The 23,580-nt window shown below is 33.7% G+C and overlaps 1 protein-coding gene across 4 annotated transcripts in view; it reads left to right on the forward strand.

Annotated features, from left to right (window-relative positions):
- ORC4 (origin recognition complex subunit 4) overlaps positions 1-23,580 on the forward strand; it is a 96,604-nt gene that overhangs the window by 63,926 nt on the left and 9,098 nt on the right. For 3 of the 4 annotated variants that reach the window (XM_082657953.1, XM_082657955.1, XM_082657956.1), the window contains 6 exons: positions 2,279-2,354; positions 2,790-2,875; positions 5,827-5,875; positions 7,733-7,884; positions 10,618-10,791; positions 16,611-16,697. In XM_082657953.1, coding sequence (XP_082514079.1) covers positions 2,279-2,354; positions 2,790-2,875; positions 5,827-5,875; positions 7,733-7,884; positions 10,618-10,791; positions 16,611-16,697 — 624 coding nt within the window. The remainder of the gene's footprint in view (positions 1-2,278; positions 2,355-2,789; positions 2,876-5,826; positions 5,876-7,732; positions 7,885-10,617; positions 10,792-16,610; positions 16,698-23,580) is intronic. The other variant, XM_082657954.1, reaches the window with a different exon arrangement.

Raw genomic sequence — 23,580 nt, forward strand, 5'->3', positions numbered from 1 at the left:
TATTTCAAACATTTATTTTAAAAATAGATATGGTTCCAAATGACAGATTGGACCCTGGAAAATACTCTTCTATATAGAGATAACTGTAGACAAAGAAACTTGCTAGATGGTTAAGTAGGATGTTTCTTCTAGTTGATATTTCCTCTAGTTGCATATTGTTGAATCTTGTGTTCCATAAAGTATTTGGGAATAGTAATAGTAGGTAAGCATAAAAATCTCTGGGTGTTGGCAGTTCTAAGCAAGCTGTGCTACTATGTTGGTAAAATTAATTTTTAGCTACAAAGAATGTGGAGATGGGGTAGCCAAATTCGTTATGATGGTTAGTGTAACATAACCAACTAAGTTTTTTTAGTACATAATATAGTTTAAAATATTTGAAAAGATGACATTGTTTCCTTGAAAAAAAACAGGCATTATGTGATTGGTAACCTAGCTAATTACACAGTAAATTTTAGCAATATCCAGAGTGGAACTAAAATTATTATTTGAAGGCATACTTGCTAATATGATCATTTCAGACGGTCACACCTCGTTAAAAAATTGTGAGCTGATTCAAGCAAATCATAGTAACCTGGTGTTAAAGTAAATTCAGTGGAAAGAGGCTATAAATCTGTTACAACTCTCTCTATGCATATGTAAAATGAAGGTATTATTATTAACCCTGTTTTATTTTGCAAAGAATTTGAAATGGTTTTGAACAATTCATCAAACGTAAAATGATTTTAAACATAAAATCAGAGCCAGGGAAATATAAATATTATGTAAGTAAAATATCAAGAGGTGGGGGAAAGAACACAGCAGGTTACTAAGAGAATACAGCATAAGAGACCCAAGTTTGTATCATTTGGGGGCTAACTCTTGCGATAGGGTCTGACTTGATCCAAAGACGGAAAAGTACCACCTCATCTTCTGACAGTTTTCTGTAAAGAATGTAACATCTCAGCTGGGCTTTTACTCATAGTATGACAGTTGACATTTTGAGATTGTCTTTTTTTAAGAGGACTTTTTTAAGAGGACTACCTGTGATCTGAGGTAGAATTCCATATGCTTTAGAAACTATACAGATATACCGGGAATAGCTAGTATGTTTGATATACTGTTGTGAAACGTAATAATTTAAAATGAGGGTATTTGTTTTCTTTCTATTGCACAAAGATATTACAGTGACAAATAGAGGTAGAATATTGCAAATACAAATAGTATTTTATTTTTCAAAATAGCTTACCAGTTGTCTCAGTGACTTTGTTGAATAATCCTTTTTGTCCTCACTAAATTTTGATGCCATCTTTATTGTATACATAGCCTAATTTCCTGGACTATATATTTTGGGATAGTACCATTCTATTTCTATTTTCATATTAAAAAGAATAATCTGCCATTACTCTTCCTTTTAAAAAGCTTTATGTTTTTTCTTAATTCTATTTATTTTCAAATTTAAGGAAATATGTAGTATTAATATGAAGAGATATATATGATAGTGCAATATGAGTGATAAGATGTAACAAATCAAAAAATATAAAGAATGTAAGTATGTGGCATAGAAACCTGTAATTATAAAAATGTGAAGCTTTATAATTGAACAGTTTAAGGTGGCATAACACTTTCTGGGTATTTTTAGTAGTAATTACTATTATATTTTATTAGTATTAATAATTTTTTTTTAATTGTGAGCTCTAAGTTTAATAAGGGCTTTCTTTGCTTACCTAGCAGCTAACAAAGGCAACATCTCTTTTTTCAGCTTAACCTCTTGGTATTTCTTTTTTAATTTTCATTTTAAGGTAACATACAAAGTAGTTCACAGTATTTCATAAAAATTGCTGTATTGGGGGCAGATGTTTTGCTATCATTTAGCATTGTTCTTGTACTTATTTTCAATAGCTTTTAACTGATTTCAGTGATAATTTTGTAGAGTAAATGGTGGAGACATATAATGAACTGACTGAAACATGAAGTTCTTAAGTGGCCATAGTTTTATGTGACTTCTACTGTAGAGAAGTATTTCTTTGAAAACTTAAGGGTTATTTCTGAACGTTTATTAGAAGTTTGGGTAGCTGATTGAGAGAGTGTGGCATCAGTCCAGGCTCTGGCATCTTAAGAGTCAGACTTTAGGAGTTCAGTTAAACTTTCTATCTACAGAGAATCTGCAAATTTAATTGTTGATTTTTAAATGACAATCTGTTTATATTCTGTTCCTATTACTGATCGTTTAAAAAAGAATATGGGCTTATCATCTTTTACCTATTATTAAATATTTCATAAACTTTTTAATATTATTTAGTTAATAAACCATGCTTTGAAAGAACTAATGGAAGTAGAAGAAGTGAGTGAAAATGTATTACAAGTTCACTTAAATGGTAAGTATGTCCTCATTTTGTTATTGGAAATGATGTAAGCCATGTGAGCTTTTTATGTTATGAACCTTAATTTACTAGTGTGTTTTAAATCTGCATTAATAACTATATTTTAAAAACTAAATCCTTGTTTAACAACTTTTACTTTAGCACACTGTACACAGTATTTTTAGAAATTAAAAAAATATTAATAAAGGAGACACATAAGGTCTCTTGTTTTTTTTTAAATACTAATCCCAAGGAAGATGGTTCTTTGAGTCTATTAAATGTTTTCACTGTTGAGTTTTTAAAAGGAAATAATGTACACTAACAGGCTTTGACTTTTTTCTTTCTAGTTAAATTTTTAAAAGCATTAGAAAATTTACTTGAAAATAATCTGCATTGTATCAAATACATATTTCATTTTTATTAAATACTTTAAAATGGGCTTTATTTCAGGACTGCTGCAGATCAATGATAAAATTGCCTTAAAGGAAATCACAAGGCAGTTAAATCTGGAAAATGTAGTTGGAGATAAAGTTTTTGTAAGTATCATTTTCATTATTTTATTAAATAGGCTTCAAATTAAAGTCTGTATAGCATAGATATGTTTATATTTTTGGAAGAGTAGGAAGAGTTCAGAGATTCTAAATTGAAATATGTAAGATTCTTATAAGAATGTACAATGTACTAGGATGCATTTATTCATCAAATCTTTATGTTTAGATTTTTTTTGAAGTAGGTTATACTAGTTATAAAATACTTCAAGAAATCCAGGTTTGTGTAGATATTATCTGAGTTTGTTTCTTTATCTGTAAGGTAAATATTATGATTCTCTACCCTTGGAGATAGATTAATATGTTTTTAAAAATACTACACTCTGGCAGTCTATTTCTAGTCTTATGAGACTTGGATAGCATGGGAGTAGTGGAAAATGTATTGAATTTGAAGCTACAAAAAGTGGATTTGAGTCTTGCCCTATAACTATTGACTACCTGGTAATCATGGCTAATAAATATCTTTGAATTACAGATTCCTCACCTGTTAAATTGGCATTATCTTATTATACTTACCTCACAGATTTATTCTAAAGAAGAAAAGAAGTATTAAACATCATTTATGTTTTTTTTTTTTTAAATAGGATGGTAATATGCTGTGCAAATGTCAGTTATCTCTTATTATTAAAATGTTCTCAGAAAGTTACCCACATCTCATTATTGTAGCTTGGAATCTCAGGACAGTAAGCATCAATAACTTAAACTGATAAGAAATGTTTTGGAACTTTTATTAAACTTTTTACCTACCACTTGATTTATAAGGCTCAAGGGAAACATGATTAACTTGCAGCTGCCTTAATTTTCATAATGAAATGACTCATCTGCTTAATGCAATTGAAGCAGGTTGTAGACGTTCCAAGTTCATTTTCTGGTCACTGGTGATCATTCAGTGGTGTCACTCTAATCTCTAAACTGTGTCTCTGTTCTGCAGTAACACTGACATAGTTGTGTAAGCCTCCTAACATTTAGTAATTTTATTCTTTAAAAATTACCTATAACAAGTTGAGCCAATCATGTGTTACCCTTCCATTATCTACAGGTCTTTTTTTTTTTTTTTTTTGGCTGCATTGGGTCTTCATTGCTGCACGCGGGCTTTCTCTAGTTGTGGTGAGCGGGGATAATCTTCATTGCGGTGGGCAGGCTTCTCATTGCAGTGGCTTCTCTTGTTGCGGAGCACGGGCTCTAGGTGCGTGGGCTTCAGTATTTGTAGCACATGGGCTCAGTAGTTGTGGCTCGCGGGCTCTAGAGCGCAGGCTCAGTAGTTGTGGCACGCAGGCTTAGTTGTTCTGCGGCATGTGGGATCTTCCCGGACCAGGGATCGAACCCGTGTCCCCTGCATTGGCAGGCAGATTCTTAAACACTGCACCACCAGGGAAGTCCCTATCTACAGGTCTTTGAAGTGCAAGTTCAAATGCTTCTTCTGTAAATCTGTTGTTCTACCTCCTGTCCAGAATGTAATGTAGAAGATAGCGGCCTAGTTGGCAAAGGAGAGTTACTATTAGGTAGACTCTGTTTGGCTTTTGGTTTCCAGTAGATAAGTGTTTCTGACTTTTCTAAATAGAGCTATTTGCGTTGGATTCATATGAAATAATACAAGGCACAGTTGGTTATCATCCTAGTCATCACTATTGTTATCATAATCCCCACATATACAGATTATTAGTTTAACTTCTACGTTGTATAGATTAGGCACCTGAGGCTAAGAGAACATAATTAGTGTGCCTAAAGTCATAAAATGACAAAGGCTGGGCATTAAGAAACTAAGTGATTTAACCCAGACCCTTTCTGTTTTGATGTACTTAGAGCAAACTTGTATATTCATTTTTTTATATATATATATATATATATATACACACACACACACACACACACATAAATGTGTATATTTATATAAATATATACTCATATAAGTAAATTCTTATAATATGTGCATATGAATTTAAGTATATACTTACACTTAATGTCAGGTATAATAGTCTTTAAAAAAATAGCAAAATGTAAGCAACCTTTGAGTAACTTTGACCACTGATTTTCCAACAGATTGTCTCTGAGCCTTTGTTTATGTTATGGTAAATACCTCTTGCCCTGCCTACCTTGGAAATAGTATTACTTGACAGTATGTAATCATCACAAAATATGTAGAAGCTCTTTAAAACCTGTTATGCTATTTTATATCAGTTCTCTCTACTGGGAAACAAACAAGTGGGTTTCTTTTTTCCTGTATATCTCCTCAAATTTAAAGTTGGCTGTTTCTTTAAATTAAGAAATCTGAATGAAGTAAAAATTAAGGACTTAAGTGAAAAAATATTTTAATGAGGCCTTTATCCACAAGCTGGAACATCTGGATAATGCATCTGCTACTCTATTAATTTCCAACCAGAATATTTAAGTTGTATCCAAAAATGTTTTGGCTGTGTTCCAAGTAAACATAGCCAAATTTGATATGATATATACAAATTCTATAATATTCTCTTGAATAGAGAAACACTGTTGTATTGTCTGATGTTTGAGGCAAGTTTCTTCTCCCTTTTCCTTTTGTATCTCATTTAAATTCATGGTAATTTTTTTAATGGTACAAGTTTGAGACTTGTTAGAGACTGATGTGTTTCAAGATACAAAGTGCAATGGATTTCTTGATCTCTGACTATTCAGAATATAACAACTCTTAAAAATTACCTTTAAATAAAGTTAACAGTTTTACAGATTTTATCCAGAAAATATAAAATTTTGAACATGGCATAATAATGCCATTTTCAGTGCTATGCCATCTCTACTTTTGTATTTAAGTTTTAGATTGTAAGCATAGAGATATTCAGCTCAGAATCTGGCCAGTGACTTTGGCCAGATACACGGTGTCTATACAGTATATAGAATCATATAGCCCTCTTTTATTCTTTATTTCACTAAACTTCTAGTCATGGTATCTTTTTGTTATTCAGGGAAGCTTTGCCGAAAACCTTTCATTTCTTCTGGAAGCTTTAAAAAAAGGTAAATATTAGTATGTTTAACAATATCAAACAATAATTGTTTAGCTTTATTTATCCCTTGATCATACGCTTTTACAAAAACAAAGAAATATAAAAAAGAATAAAATAATGACCATTGAAGTCCCTAATAATAGTGATTATTCCAACTAACATTTGATTTCATATCTTTATTCACCTGTAGTATATCGTTGGTATAGACATAATTTTCAATAAGAATAAAATCTTTTCTATTTTGTTGTGTGATATACATCTTTTCACTTACTCATCGTATGTCGTAAGCATCTTTCCATGTCAGTAAATATTGAGGTGCATCATCATTTTTATGGTTCTCATATATTTCATTTTAAAAATATAAATTAACTATAATTTATAATTCTAATATAATGAATTATAATTTATTAATCACCAGCTATCAACTTTTATTTCTAATTTTGTATAATTAGGAAGAAATGCTTAAATGATCATCCAGATTTCCTGGGGTAAATTTCAATGAGTAGAATTCTAGATTAAAAGGTTCTACATTTAAAAGAATAAATATTAATTACCAAACTACCCTAGAAGGTCCATTTTCTAAACATATTTAAAAGTACTTTTTTCCTACAGGACCTCAAAAACAATTATTTTCATGTTTGCCTATTTAATAGAAAAAAAATTTTATTTTAGTTTAATTTGCATAATTTGTATACTGATGATGCTCATATCAAATTTTAATTGGCCACTGATATTTCCTGGTTTGTGTTTTTCCTGTTGGTTCTTTGCCTTATTTTGGTGGTTTATCTCATACTTATGTGAATTCTTGCACTTGTTTCTTTCTTAAGTTTGGTTTGGACTTTTCTGCTGAATAGAAGTTTAAAATTTTTTACATAGTCAAAATTCTTCTCTCCTTCATACTTTGACATTCACTTATATTTTCATCCAGTACATATAATTCATAATTTGGCTGGAATTTATTTTGGTAAGGTGTAAAGTAAAGATCTAATCTTGAATATACCACTTTTTCCATTGTTATGTAATGCTATATTTTATCAAAAACTAAAGTACTGTATTTTGTAGGTCTAGACTTCTGAGTGGTCCCTGTGGTTTTAATGTCATTTAGGTTAATGCATATGTTTTATTATCTATTGGATAATATTATCAGATATTATCTAACAGATAATAATTATTATTAATAAATCTGTTTATTATCAGTTTTTTTCACTTTTTATGCAAATATAAAGCCTTAGACCTTAAGGTAATAGTGATTGTTCTGCTGAAGTAGTTTCCATTGTTGTGAGGAGAAAAACAAATCCACAGAGTCATGTTGAACTTTTCCCTATTGTAGAAGTGTTAAAATTGTCATTAGTAGGAGTTAAAGTAGCTTTGGTTAAACTTCACAGTACAACGGTTATTTATAAAAATTATTTCTATGGGAAGATTTACTTTGTATTTCTACTAACTAAAAATAAGTCTCTTTTGAAGTAATAGTTTTATGTCCCTCTGTATTTAATCCCAAAGTGTTTTGGTCTCTGTAGGTGTTAAAAGATCCTTGTCAATTTTCTGATGATAGAAGAATTACGTTTACATAATTTAAAAAAACAATAATCTTCAGTCATTTAAATGATTTTCTTAACATCAGTAAAGCTACTAGAGTCTGGTGATTAGACTGAATTACCTGAGGGCCATAGGGGCTATTTTGTCCTTTGAATAATTTTTTTTGTTGAATAAATGTACAAGCATTGGTAAGTGCCCCACCCAAAGTAGGTTATCAATATATTTTTTTTGAATTGAGTTTTAAAAAATGAAATGTAATAAATAGTTTGGAAATTTAAGAAAGGCTGATATAATTGCTTGTTAATATAAAACTCTTATTTTTTCTTAGGTGACCGGACTAGTAGTTGCCCAGTGATCTTCATATTAGATGAATTTGATCTTTTTGCTCATCATAAAAACCAAACACTCCTCTATAATCTTTTTGACATTTCTCAGTCTGCACAGACTCCGGTAGCAGTTATTGGTCTTACATGTAGATTGGTAAGTGTTTCTATTTTAAAAATTGATTATAATATTTAGAAAATTAAAGTTTAATTACTGACTTAGTTACTATGTAGGTCATTTTTCAAATGTATTTCATCAATACTTGGCACATTTATCCCACTTTTCAACTCAAATTGAGGAAAACAAGGAAATATTTATCACATATCTTGATAGACTAATACCTCCTGCCGTCTAATCAAATCACTGAATAAAAAAATGTGAAGTGAGATTATGCTAATAAATATAATTTCTACATTAGCAAATAAAGAGAAAGGTAAATGACCTCACTACCATTTTATAAAAATTGCTAATAGTTTCTACTTTTTACATTTAAGATTCTTTCCATATTTTAAAAATGCTTGGAATCAACTCAAAGTGATACTGTCCCAACTTTGTAAGTATACATCTCCAGAAATGGAAGGGATTATCTCTATCAGGCTGTCACTGTAGATAGTGGCTTCTTTGCTCCTTGGAGGATTTTAGAATGATTTAACCATAGTGTTAATGTCACTATCACATTACTTTGTGAAGACTCCATGTATGTTGAACCCTGTGTACCTTCAGACAGCTTATGTAGGTCTTTTTGCATTTACCTTATCTATCTCTTTTTCTTTTTTTAAAAAATTTTTCCCCGAAGTGGGTGCACCATTCTTGGAAGTACTGCAGTACCAGGTCGATGCGTGGAATGGATGGAGCAAGTTCCTATTCCATCTCCTAGTTCCAGAAATCCATTTAATTCATTGTCCTCGGATAGAGCACATATCGGTTATTAAACTGATAAGAACAGATACTATACTTGATCTTAGCTGAAAGGCCGAGAAGCAGTGTGTTTACCTTCTTTTACTCTCCTAGTATGAACTTTCTAATTGAATTCAGGTAAAACTGGTTTTTAAGAGTCACCCGCTTCTTATACTATGGCTGCCATGCATCTGTAGCTTTCATCCTTTTTCCTCCTTCATTTATGGCAGGCTTATGTCAAGCCCTCATTCTCCTTTTGTACAGCTCGTTCCCTTTTTTAGAAATGTGAAACTTTTTACTAAGTCATCTTTCAACAGTCTTGCTAGTGCTGTTTCTCAAAGGAGTGGCTTTCTCTGTCCTCCTTCCCCAGTGCTCTAGAGCTTACAATGTATGCTTTCATAATAAGCCTCTCTCACAGAAAATCTGGCTGGTTCTCCACATATCTTTATTCTTCTTTTCAAAATGTAGCAATCTAACACAGTGGTTAAGGAAGCACATTCCTCCTTGCTAAAAGCTCTTCCTTTGGGTGGAAGTGGCAGTGGCAAATGCTTTTGACCCAGTGAGGGACCAAATAAAGGGTTAGTAGCTCCTTAGCCATATTATCAGAGGCTCTTTTTTATTCTGTATGTATAATTCTTCAACTGTGTAATTCAAGTCTAAGTATATATCTATGTGTCCATGTTTATAGGGAAAGAGCAAAAGGAATGATGGAGTAGTGATTTTGTTTGCAAATAACCTCTTCCTTGTGGCAGTAATTTTTTTTTTCCTACTATTCTCTGTATCCCCACATTACCAATTTCTGTCATTACTGCCCACCACCAAACTATCAGTTACTGTTCACCTCTAAAATTCTTTTACTTCCATCTCTTTCCATTCCCAAGTTCAGGCTCTTAATTATTGCTTACCTGTATGGGTGATCTAGAACTGCTCCTTAGTAGAAAGTAAATTTATAATATTTCTGTCTCTGAACATAACTTTTAATTGTCTTATGCTGTCACTATATTTTTCTTTAACCTGTAAACACATCTCAGGTTTTCATTCACCCTCCTCCACTCTAACCCCAAGCTATTAATCTTTCCTGTCTTCCTTTCCACACTAACCATGATGCCATGATGCCTTTTTGGTCGCTTTAATTCTTTCCTGTGTATCATTGGTTTCTTAACCTAGAGTCATCTGGGTAGATTTGAAAATCCGTATTTCTGGGCCTCACCACAGCTTTTTGTTTTTCTTCTTTTATAGAAAATTGACACTAAACTTGCTCCCTCACTTCTCAAGGAAAAATAGCACTAATACAAGTAGTTTCTCAAATATTGTTATAAAAAAGCCAAAAGACAGAATAATTTACCAGTGTCACACTGTGTTCCTGCCAGTTTCCTCTTCTACAGTTTGTTCCTTAAGTCCAGCGTGGCTTCAGCTTAAATTTGTATAGTTTAGTGAATTGAATGTTTCTCCATTACACATGCTGCTTCTTGAGTCTTTGTTACATAAAACAATGAAGAAGATGTTTAAATTTTCATGAATGTTAATAAGTCTAATTACATTTTATTATATTAATTTTTATCTGAATTCTTCATAGAATGTATGAAATTGTTTATTGATAGCTATAATTTTTTAGTAGTTATTGTTGGCCTTGCAATGTTAAAGATAAGCTGAGAAAAACATGGTTGGAAAAAGGTTTGACATCACCAGGCTTACAAGTGCTTAGAAGGGGATTAAAAGTAGCTTGGATTAAAAATACTTTCAGAGGCTTGGTTTATTTCCAAGCCGCATTCTCTTACCTCTACTACCTTGTAGCCCTAAGTAGATCAAGGGAATAATTAAATTTTTTTTAATGCTTAATTGTGTATTACAGGATAAGCATTTTTAATGCTTAATTGTTTATTACAGGATAAACATTGCTGATTATAAGTGATAGTTCAAATAGTTATACCTCTAACATTGGTATGGTTATTTTAAATATGCATCTTACGGAGATTTTTGTTTGTTTTTAAGGATATTTTGGAACTCTTAGAAAAGAGAGTGAAGTCACGATTTTCCCACCGGCAGATACACTTAATGAATTCATTTGGTTTTCCACAGTATCTTAAAATATTTAAAGAACAATTATCTCTACCTTCAGTATTTCCAGGCAAGATTTTTGCTGAGAAGTGGAATGAAAATGTTCAGGTAGTTTGGAAAAAAGACAATAATATTAAAGTAATATTTGTGTCTTGCTATACCATTTGAAAGCAATTAAAACTTGAAAATCTTTAAAATCTGTAAGTTAGCATAAAATTTCTAATATTACTGTGGCACAAAACTGCATTAATACAAATTATACTCTTCTGTTTGTGTATTTTCTTTTCAAAAACAGTTGAAATGTCATACTTCTAAATTTTTTTTCTCAAAGGAACTTTTATGAGATTTATTTGTATCTGGTTTATATTTTAGATTACTTTGTTAATGAACTTCATCATTAAATATTTATTTTCTTTATTTATAAGTTTAGAAATATATTAATTTAGTAAGGTTCATACCTACCTATCCAGTGTGGATTTTTCTTTTCCAGTTCTCATGAACAACTTAAGCGTTTTTCTCATTGGGTCTATTAAGAGGCAATTCAGACTGTGGCAACTTTGGTTATATTATCTATATTGACATATCCCATCTTTGAGTCCTTGGAGCCCTGAGGGTCTTAAGTTGCAAATGCACACTCACTTGTTGTTTTAAACATCTTCTGAACCTTGTGGACTCTAAATATACTTAAGTTGAACAGCCTAATTTGTACAGACTGTTGTTTTATCAGCTAAGCGTACTAGCATCAGTTTATCTTATACTGACAAGTTTTAGTTGGCAGGGAAAAGGGAGAGAGTGTATGTGTGTGAATATGTGTTTAATATTGTGTTTGAAAAAAATTATTACTGAATAAATCTTACATGTCAAAAATATGGACCTTGTGAAAGTGGAAAATAATATAGAGTCCTTGGTTATGAAAGAATTAGGAAAAACTGGTCTATAATATTAAATACTAATGAGTGAGGATGATTAGATCTGCTTAGAATTGAACAGTCTATATTCTTTGGCTCTAAAAGATTGTTTTATGTTATAGCAATAATGATAGATTATATTTTTTTACTGTAAAATCTTAAATATCAATACCAAATTAAAAGTGAAAGTTTGCATTTATTTTGCTCTTTAACGATTCTTGGTTTTTTCCCATCTTTGTTGAGGTATAATTGACAAGTTAGAAATTGCTTATATTTAAGGTATACAACTTGATGTTTTGGTATACATTGTGAAATACCACAATCAAGCTATAATATTTAACATATCCATCACCTCATATAGATTTCTTTCTTTTCTCCTTTTTTTTCATTTTGTGGTAAAACAGTTAAGTTCTATCTTCTAAGCAAATTTCAAGTATATAGTACTGTATCGTTAACTGTAATCACGTTGCTATCCATTACTTACGCAGAACCTAACTTGTATAACTGAAACTTGATTCTTATTTTGATTTTAAAATAGAGTCAGCTTATGTGAGAACTATTAATTTTGACACAGTTTTTTAAAATTAAAAGTTACGAACAAAATTTAATCAGTGCTTAAGAATACATGGTAAAAGGTAGAATTTTCCCTTATGTCCATGCCCATCTTCCCTCCTTTCACTACAAAGTAATTATTTGGTTCATAGAATTTCAGACCTTATATATTGATACATGCCAAATTTGTTTTTACATAAAGGATTCAAACCTTAAATATTATTCTTTGGTTTACCTTTTTTACTTTGTTGTAATCGTTAATCTCATATTTTTTTCCTAATATAACTGTACAGAATTGTATATCAAAATGATTGACTTTATCCTTAAATCATGATACTGTGTCATGATATAATTAGGTGTGGGTCCTTCCTTCCACCTTCCTCCCCAAATTAACTTTTCCTGGGACTCAGATATTTACTAGCTCGTGCAAGTTTTTCTTGATACTATGTCTAATTATAAGAGTCCATGCTATAAGAACACTTTATAGTTGGTGCTCTCACATTGTCTTTTCCTTTACCTGGATCTGGAGTGGGTCAGTGCTCTGAATCTTTGGCCTCTGAATCCACTTTTGAGTGCGTCACAGACTTTCACCTTTTACAACTCCTGAACTGATTGTCTTGTTGCAACAGTGTGTTTTTCTGATTGCTTTAGTGATCAAATGCAGTCTTAGTATTTAAATGTCTGTGCTTTCCCAGGGCTTTTATTATTCTTATCCCTGCTCACTTTCTTTTCCTAAGACGACTACGTAAGCCCAGATTATACTGTACTGTCATCCATCTTTCTGTCCCTCCCAGCTATGTTGTATTCTGAGATCCTAGAATGGGTATATAAAGGAAGTAGATGGTGACAGTTACTGTGAAGCATAACTCTGGATGACTCAGAAAATGGTAAGCATGTGATGGAGAGTGGCTAACCCTAGGTTTTTGGTCCTTCTTTGCTGATCACTGAATTTAGAGGCAGGATGATAGGAATGAATGTGAACACTCTCCTGTCACCTTTTTGATAATCTTACAGTTCTTTCATAAGGTAGAACTAATACCACTGGAGTTTGTGTCTCTTAGTTCTAATATTTTCTTGCCCTATCCTAATCATCATTTGCCACCTCTCTTTAGGGTATGCTCATAAATGAGCTTCACTTGAAAAAAATATGTCAGCACCATGGCCAGAGGCCCTGTCTGAAAAGGGGGGGTGTGCACTGAAGGAGCTATCCTTTCACTCAGTGCTGACTATCCAGCAAGTTTTTCTAATTCCAAGGTTAAACAAAAGCAATGGTATAGGTGACAGGTCACCTAGGGAATCTCATCCAAGAAATATCTTCAGGATAGACTTGAACCTGGACATCCTGCCTAACTTGAATATTTGTTTTAGCCCTATCCCAAATATGTAAGCAGGGTAAATACCATCTCAGCATGGCAGTATAAGAAAAATCTGTATAAAAGAGCATTTAAAAGGACCATAGCTCAGAATGACCATCATCAAAACATCTACAAACAGTAAATGCTGGAGAGGGTGTGGAGAAAAGGGAACCCTCTTGCACTGTTGGTGGGAATGTAAATTGATACAGCCACTATGGAGAACAGTATGGAGGTTCTTTGAAAAACTAAAAATAGAACTACCATATGACCCAGCAATCCCACTCTCAAGGCATATACCCTGAGAAGACCATAATTCAAAGAGTCATGTATCAGTGTTCATTGCAGCTCTATTTACAATAGCCAGGACATGGAAGCAACCTAAGTGTCCATCGACAGATGAATGGATAAAGAAGTTGTGGTACATATATACAATGGAATATTACTCAACCATAAAAAGAAATGAAATTGAACTATTTGTAGTGAGGTGGATGGACCTAGAGACTGTCATACAGATTGAAGTAAGTCAGAAAGAGAAAAACAAATACCATATGCTAACCCATATATATGGAATCTAAAAAAATTAAAAAGGTTCTGAAGAACCTAGGGGCAGGACAGGAATAAAGACTCAGACATAGAGAATGGACTTGAGGACACAGAGGGGGGAAGGGTAAGCTGGGAGGAAGTGAGAGAGTGGCATGGATGTATATACACTACCAAATGTAAAATAGATAGCTAGTGGGAAGCAGCCGCATAGCACAGGGAGATCAGCTGGGTGCTTTGTGACCACCTAGAGGGGTGGGATAGGGAGGGTGGGAGGGAGACGCAAGAGGGAGGAGATGTGGGGATATATGTATATGTATAGCTGATTCACTTGGTTATACAGCAGAAACACACCATTGTAAAGCAATTATACTCCAATAAAGATGTTAAATAAATTAATTAATTAAATGAAAGGACCATAGCTAATTCTCCTCAAAGGAAATTCCCACAAAGTGCTATAGCTAAGTTCAAGAAAGATCTACCAACTTTCTTAACCTTCCCTGTTTAGTTAACAAAGGTAAGAATGTTTAGCAGGAAGACTAGGAGATTTAGTATATATACTGCTGCCACTAAGTTATCCCTGGAGCAGCATGAGCCCTCAAGTACTAGTGTAATCCTGCCGGTCAAGCACACTGCAGTGAGCACATTAAGAACTTGTTTCTGCAAGTGCTACTCCTGTGCTCATCAGTGACAAGGGAATGTGTCAGCTTCCCTGAATAAGGCAGAGAAGACTAAAAACAGTAGCAAGGGAATGGGGACTGTAACTAGGATAATATATTTACTGAGAGCATAAAACTTCATCCCATTCGACTAGAACTTATTCATGAATCTGGATCTTCTCACAGTGGAAGAAGTAGAGACATACAGTTTCAGCTCTAGGAAATACAGAAATACTTAGTTTTCTGGGCCTTTTTTTTTTTGGAAAAAGAATCGTTATTCTTTGCAGATGAGTTTTGAAAAATTATGTCAGTCTTATCCAAGCCTTTTTTGGCTCTGCCAACTCTGATTTTACTGTCCTTTCATCTGATCTTTTCTTTGGTGCCAAGTGAACCTCACCTTTCATTAATCCTAATTCACTGCAGTCACTGTGTTTAGTCTTCTCTTTCTCTCTTAAAGGGCTTGCTGTTGCTATATATATATTTGTATCATAAACAGGGTTGAATACCCTTGGAAGCATACCAGATGAACATAAAATAATAAAGCAAAGTAATACAAATAAAAAACTTTGGGAAATTAACCGTAGTCCTTGCTTCTGCAGTTGTTGACTCTTACCAAGTCACTTATAAAGTTGATATATTAAATATATATTTAGATATTTCTTTTTCAAAGGGCCCTATTGAGCTCTAAATTTCCAAAGCCATCAACTTCTCAAAATACATCTTAATTTAGTTATACAAAGTATGCAGTTTACATTGTTGATCACCACTTCCCTCTTGAAGTGTTGTCCCTCTTGTTTTCTTCCCCTGGTTTTATTGCTCTCTCTTGGATTCTATTCCAGTCTTCAACATCTTTTTCAGTCTCTTACTTTGCTCCTCTTTTTCCATTTACTTCTTCTTTTTTTTTTTTTTTTTTTTTTTCAGTACGAGGGCCTCTCACTGTTGTGGCCTCTCCCGTTGCGGAGCACAGGCTCTGGACGCGCAGGCCAGCCTGCTGGACGGGCCCAGCCACTCCGCGGCATGTGGGATCTTCCCGGACCGGGGCACAAACCCTTGTCCCCTGCATCGGCAGGCGGACTCTCAACCACTGCGCCACCAGGGAAGCCCCTCCATTTACTTCTTAAACATTTATAATAGAAGTTTTACTTCCTGACCACATCTCCCTCTTCACTTCTCCTGGGACATTCTGTTCCCCATAGTTTCATCTTTGATTTTTTTCTAACCCCTCTCAAACCCTTCATCGCTGCTCCCCAGCAGTTGATTCTCCATCAGACATGTCTTCTATAAATATGTTTAATTCTTTCTTGTCTTCACACCACTGTGTTAATCCAGACTCATTTTGTTTCTTACATGGACAATTGCAGTTGCCTCCAGTTAGGTTTTCCTGCCTTTGTCTTTCCGTACAGTCACTTAGCCAAAGCTGAAACTCAGGATGACATTACTACTCATCTTCTGTCCATATGCCACAATCTCCCTACGTTGTTCATGATGTTCCCTATAACTGGATTGCTCTTTGTAGCATATTGACTCATACAGTTTAAGCATTCTTTGTAACACTTTACCTTGTTTTTGAAGTATAGTAAACAACCGTTATTCTCTGTTTCATTTAGTGGTGCATTTTGATCATCCCATTAGTATGACTGTATAGTTTCCCTCTTTAGACTGGAAATTTTGTGGTAGCAAGGGTTATGTTTTATCTTGGTGTCTTTGGAATTAACGTAAAGGGATAAGAAGAAAAACAATAGAGTGGAAATTTGATTTTGATTTTTGTTTTCCACAAGTAAGACCAGCACCTGTTTAATAATGGATAAATACCAGATAGAGTTCATGAGATACACCAGCCAGTGAGGCACAAGGTTATAGTTAGGTTTTAAACTGCATTGTTCCTTAATTCTGTTTTGATTTTTTTCCTCTAGAGTCTCTCAGAAGATAGGAATGTGCGAGACGTGCTGCAGAAGCATTTCAATGTCAGCAAAAGCCTGCGGTCATTACACACGCTACTGGTTTGTATTAGTTTTATTTTTATCACTCATTTCTTTCACCAGGTAATTATGTTCTGATGGGAATTGGTTAAACCTCTAGATAAACTTTGGGAAAATAAACATGTCTACTACATTAGGTCTTCCAATCCATGAATATGGTACGTCTTTTCTTTTATTTAGTTCTTCTTTGATTTCTTTCATCATCATTTTATAATTCTCACCTCACACATGCTGTACATGTTTACAGTGTATACCTAAGTGTTTAGTTTCCTGTGGAGCAATTTTAAATGATATTTTGTTTTTAATTTTGGTTTTAGCATGCCCATTATTAGTGTATAGAAATGTGACTGATTTTTGTGTTGATGTTGTATTCTGCAATGTTGCTGAACTAATTTATTTTAGGACTTTTTTAAACAGATTCTTTGAGATTTTCTATGTAGATAATCATATCATCTGCAAATAAAGAGTTTTATTTTTTTCCTTTCTAATTTATATATCTTTTCTTTCTTTTTCTTGTCTTTTTTGCAGTGGCTAGAACTTCTTACACTATGTTGGATAAGAATGGTGAGGGTAGATAATTGCCAGTCTTAGGGGGAAAGGATTTAGTCTTTTACTGTTAAGTATGATATAAGCTGTAGGTTTTTAATACATGTTTATTATCAAGTTAAGGTAATTCCCATCTATTCCTAACTTGCTGAGAGTTTATTATGATTGTGTTGGATTTTATTAAATGCTTATTCTGTATCAATGAATATGATCTATGACTTTGCTTCTTTAGCCTGTTGATATGTTGAATTACCTTGCTTGATTTTTGAATCTTGAACTAGCTTTACATGCCTGGACAAATCCTACCTGGTCATGGTCTTTCACCCAGTAATTATATCTTAAGCTTAAACAGTATCAAGAAAGGGGTACTTAATTGTTCTGAAAAGTAAAGTTTTTCCTTCTCTTAGAGTATTTGATACTAGTCTAATATTTCTAGAAATTTATTTATTCATTATTACAAAAGGTATGGCAAATACCTTTCAAAGAGAAAATAATTTTGGTTTCCTGAGTTTCTTCTTGATCACTTCCATTTATAATAATAATGGGTATCATTTATTAAAGAGCACATGAGTCAGGTGACCTAGTTACTTTACCAGCGTTATGTCTAGTTATATTAATCCTGTTTTTTCATCTTTGGATGTATTTTATCCTTACCTTTGAGGAAACTGATGCTCTTTGAGGTTAAATAACTTACCCCAGGTCACACAGCTAGTAGATGGCAAACCCAGGACTCAAATCCAGGGCTGTCTGGCTTCAAGCTTATCATAACTGCTTTACTATATGGTTCTGCCACTTTTTACAGATTCTCCATCTCCATTTCTGGTCTTGCTTAGGAAACTTAAGAGTGTTTTCCTCTCTATATACTTTCCCTCTCGTTAGCACATCCCCCTCCCATTTATCAAAACCACACTGCCATTTTCAGCAACAGCTGTCTTTATCACAGAAGTATTACAGGCTAAGAATTTTTAGAGTAGAGATTTTAGTTATTTATTTACCAAAATTAGACTTTATTTACTAGCTTACGGTATATGGAGGATACACACACACATGTATATACATAAACACATACCTTTCATTATTCTGGGAAAATATCTCTGCCTCAGAATTGTCAACATGAAAAACCATTGTTTTGCCAGTTTCCTATATTTTTAATTCAAGGAGATGACTCAATTTTTGTTTGGGGTTTTCTAATTTAAGAAAACTTTTAGAATTGGTGGAAATTATAAAGAAAGGAGAAAGACCTGCCTGAGATTAAATATAGTTTGGATAATTTTTCAAAAAAATAGATCAGTTATACACATAGAAAAAACACCGTCATTGCATAGCCTAAAGTAAATTTCAGGTTGATAAACCTAACTTTATGTAGAAAAACAAAACTTTTTTTTAAATTACAAGAAACATAGAATATGTTTGTATTCTTGAGGTAGGGAAAGATTTCTTACAGAAGTTACACAGAGCACAAGTCATAACAAAAAAGATGGTTAAAGTTAATTACATTGAATTTTTAAATGTCTAGACACTGAAAGATACCATAGATGAAGTGAAGACTGATAAGGAGAGGAAAAATGGAATGTGTATAATCATCAACACTGTCCATAATATATAAAGAGCTTCTACAGTAATCAATAAAGGAATGAACTGACCAGAGGGCAGACAGCAGAAGCAAGAACTACAATCCTGCAGCCTGTGGAACAAAAACCACATTCACAGAAAGATAGACAAGATGAAAACACAGAGGGCTATGTACCAGATGAAGGAACAAGATAAAACCCCAGAAAAACAACTAAATGAAGTGGAGATAGGCAACCTTCCAGAAAAAGAATTCAGAATAATGATAGTGAAGATGATCCAGGACCTCGGAAAAAGAATGGAGGCAAAGATCGAGAAGATGCAAGAAATGTTTAACAAAGACCTCGAAGAATTAAAGAACAAAAAAACAGAGATGAACAATACAATAACTGAAATGAAAACTACACGGGAAGGAATCAGTAGCAGAATAACTGAGGCAGAAGAACATATAAGTGACCTGGAAGACAGAATGGTGGAATTCACTGCTGCAGAACAGAATAGAGAAAAAAGAATGAAAAGAAATGAAGACAGCCTAAGAGACCTCTAGGACAACATTAAACGCAACAACATTTGCATTATAGGGGTCCCAGAAAGGGAGGAGAGAGAGAAAGGACCAGAGAAAATATTTGAAGTGATTATCATAGTTGAAAACTTGCCTAACATGGGAAAGGAAATAGCCACCCAAGTCCAGGAAGCAGAGTCCCATACAGGATAAAACCAAGAAGAAACATGCCAAGACACATAGTAATCAAATTGGCAAAAATTAAAGACAAAGAAAAATTATTGAAAGCAGCAAGGGAAAAACGACAAATAACATACAAGGGAACTCCCATAAGGTTAACAGCTGATTTCTCAGCAGAAACTCTACAAGCCAGAAGGGAGTGGCATGATAAAGTGATGAAAGGGAAGAACCTACAATCAAGATTACTCTAGCCAGCAACGATCTCATTCAGATTCGATGGAGAAATCAAAAGCTTTACAACAAGCAAAAGCTGAGAGAATTCATCACCACCAAACCAGCTCTACAACAAATGCTAAAGGAACTTCTCTAAGTGGGAAACACAAGAGAAGAAAAGGACCTACAAACACAAACCCAAAACAATTAAGAAAATGGTCGTAGGAACATACATATCGATAATTACCTTAAACGTGAATGGATTAAATACTCCAACCAAAAGACACAGGCTTGCTGAATGGATACAAAAACAAGACCCATGTATATACTGTCTACAAGAGACCCACTTCAGACCTAGGGACACTTACAGACTGAAAGTGAGGGAATGGAAAAAGATATTCCATGCAAATGGAAATCACAAGAAAGCTGGAGTAGCAATACTCATATCAGATAAAATAGACTTTAAAATAAAGAATGTTACAAGAGACAAGGAAGGACACTACATAATGATCAATGGATCAATCCAAAAGAAGATATAACAATTATAAATATATATGCACCCAACATAGGAGCACATCAATACATAAGGCAGCTGCTAGCAGCTATGAAAGAGGAAATCAACCGTAACACAATAATAGTGGGCGACTTTAACACCTCACTTACACCAAGGGACAGATCATCCAAAATAAAAATAAATAAGGAAACAGAAGCTTTAAATGACACAATAGACCAGATAGATTTAATTTTATTTATAGGACATTTCATCCCAAAACAGCAGATTACACTTTCTTCTCAAATGCGCACAGAATATTCTCCAGGATAGATCACATCTTGGGTCACAAATCAACCCCAGTAATTTTAAGAAAATTGAAATCGCATCAAGAATCTTTTCTGACCACAGCACTATGAAATTAGAAATCAATTACAGGGAAAAAAACATAAAAGACCACAAACACATGGAGGCTAAGCACTAAGTTACTGAGTAACCAAGAGATCACTGAAGAAATCAAAGAGGAAGTTAAACAATACCTAGCGATGAGTGACAATGAAAACACAACGATCCAAAACCTATGGGATGCAGCAAAAGCAGTTCTAAGAGGGAAGTTTATAGCTATACAAGCCTACCGCAAGAAACAAGAAATGTCTCAAATAAACAATCTAACCTTACACCTAAAGGAACTACATAAAGAAGAACAAAAAAAAATCCAAAGTTAGCAGAAGGAAAGAAATCATAAAGATCAGAGCAGAAATCAGTGAAATAGAAACAAAGAAAATAATAGCAAAGATCAATAAAACTAAAAGCTGGTTCTTTGAGAAGGTAAACAAATTGATAAACCGTTAGCCAGACTCATCAAGAAAAAGAGGGAGAAGACTCAAATCAATAAAATTAGAAATGAAAAAGGAGAAGTTACAACAGAAACAGCAGAAATACAAAGCATCCTAAGAGACTACTACAGGCAACTCTATGCCAATAAAATGGACAACCTGGAAGAAATGGACAAATTCTTAGAAAGGTATAACCTTCCAAGACTGAACCAGGAAGAAATAGAAAATATGAACAGACCAATCACAAGTAATGAAATTGAAACAGTGATTAAAAATCTTCTAACAAGCAAAAGTCCAGGACCAGATGGCTTCACAGGTGAATTCTATCAAACATTTACAGAAGAGCTAACACCCATCCTTCTCAAACTCTTCCAAAAAGTGGTGGAGGAAGGAACACTCCCAAACTCATTCTGTGAGGCCACCATCACCCTGATACCAAAACCAGACAAAGATACTACAAAAGAAGGAAATTACAGACCAATATTACTGATGAATATAGATGCAAAAATCCTCAACAAACTACCAGCAAACAGAATCCAACAACACATTAAAAGGATCATACACCATGATCAAGTGGGACTTATCCCAGGGATGCAAGGATTCTTCAATATACACAAATCAATCAATGTGATACACCATATTAACAAATTGAAGAATAAAAACCATATGATCATCTCAATAGATGCAGAAAAAGCTTTTGACAGAATTCAACACTCATTTATGATAAAAACTCTTCAGAAAGTGGGCATAAAGGGAACCTACCTCAACATAATAAATGCCATATATGACAAAGCCACCGCAAACATCATTCTCAATGGTGAAAAACTGAAAGCATTTCCTCTAAGATCAGGAACGAGGCAAGGATGTCGACTCTCACCACTATTATTCAACATAGTTTTGGAAGCTTTAGCCACAGCAATCAGAAGAAAAAGAAATAAAAGGAATACAAATTGGAAAAGAAGAAGTAAAAGTGTCACTGCAGATGACATGATACCATACATAGAGAATCCTAAAGATGCCACCAGAAAACTACTAGAGCTAATCAATGAATTTGGTAAAGTTGCAAGATACAAAATTAATGCACAGAAATCTCTTGCATTCCTATACACTAATGATGAAAACTCTGAAAGAGAAGTTAAGGAAACACTCCCATTTACCATTGTAACAGAAAGAATAAAATACCTAGGAATAAACCTACCTGGGGAGACGAAAGACCTGTATGCAGAAAACTATAAGACACTGATGAAAGAAATTAAAAGATGATACCAACAGATGGAGAGATATACTATGTTCTTGGATCGGAAGAATCAATATTGTGAAAATGACTATACTACCCAAAGCAATCTACAGATTCAATGCAATCCCTATCAAATTACCAATGGCATTTTTTATGGAACTAGAACAAAAAATCTTAAAATTTGTATGGAGACACAACAGACCCTGAATAGCTAAAGCAGTCTTGGGGGCAGAAAACAGAGCTGGAGGAATCAGACTCCCTGAGTTCAGACTGTACTACGAAGCTACAGTAATCAAGACAATATGGTACTGGCACAAAAACAGAAACATAAATCAATGGAACAAGATAGAAAGCCCAGAGATAAACCCACGCATCTATGATCAACTAATCTATGACAAAGGAGTCAAAGATATACAATGGAGAAAAGAGAGTCTCTTCATAAGTGGTGCTGGGAAAACTGGACAGCTACATGTAAAAGAATGAAATTAGAGCACTCCCTAACACCATACACAAAAATAAACTCAAAATGGATTAGAGACCTAAATGTAAGACCAGACACTATAAAATTCTTAGAGGAAAACATAGGAAGAACACTCTTTGACAGAAATCACAGAAAGATCTTTTTTGATCCATCTCCTAGAGTAATGGAAATAAAAACAAAAATAAACAAATGGGACCTAATGAAACTTCAAAGCTTTTGCACAGCAAAGGAAACCATAAACAAGATGAAAAGACAACCCTCTGAATGGGAGAAAATATTTGCAAATGAATCAGCAGACAAAAGATTAATCTCCAAAATGTATAAACAGCTCAACAGCTCAATAGTAAAAAAAAAACCCAATCCAAAAATGGGCAAAAGACCTAAATAGACATTTCTCCAAAGAAGACATACAGATGGCCAAGAAGCACATGAAAATTTGCTCAACCTCACTAATTATTAGAGAAATGCAAATCAAAACTACAATGAGGTATCACCTCACACCAGTTAGAATAGGCATCCTCAGAAAATCTACAAACAACAAATGCTGGAGAGGGTGTGGAGAAAAGGGAACCCTCTTGCACCGTTGGTGGGAATGTAAATTGATACAGCCACTATGGAGAACAGTGTGGAGGTTCCTTAAAAACTAGAACTACCATATGATCCAGCAATCCCACTACTGGGCATATACCCAGAGAAAACCATAATTCAAAAAGACACATGCACCCCAATGTTCATTGCAGCACTATTTACAATAGCCAGGTCATGGAAGCAAACTAAATGCCCCTCGACAGACGAATGGTTAAAGAGGATGTGGTACATATATGCAATGGAATATTACTCAGCCATAAAA

The sequence above is a fragment of the Grampus griseus genome, assembly GCF_964374135.1.
Source record: "Grampus griseus genome assembly, chromosome: 7".
NCBI classification, from domain to species: Eukaryota; Metazoa; Chordata; class Mammalia; order Artiodactyla; family Delphinidae; genus Grampus; species Grampus griseus.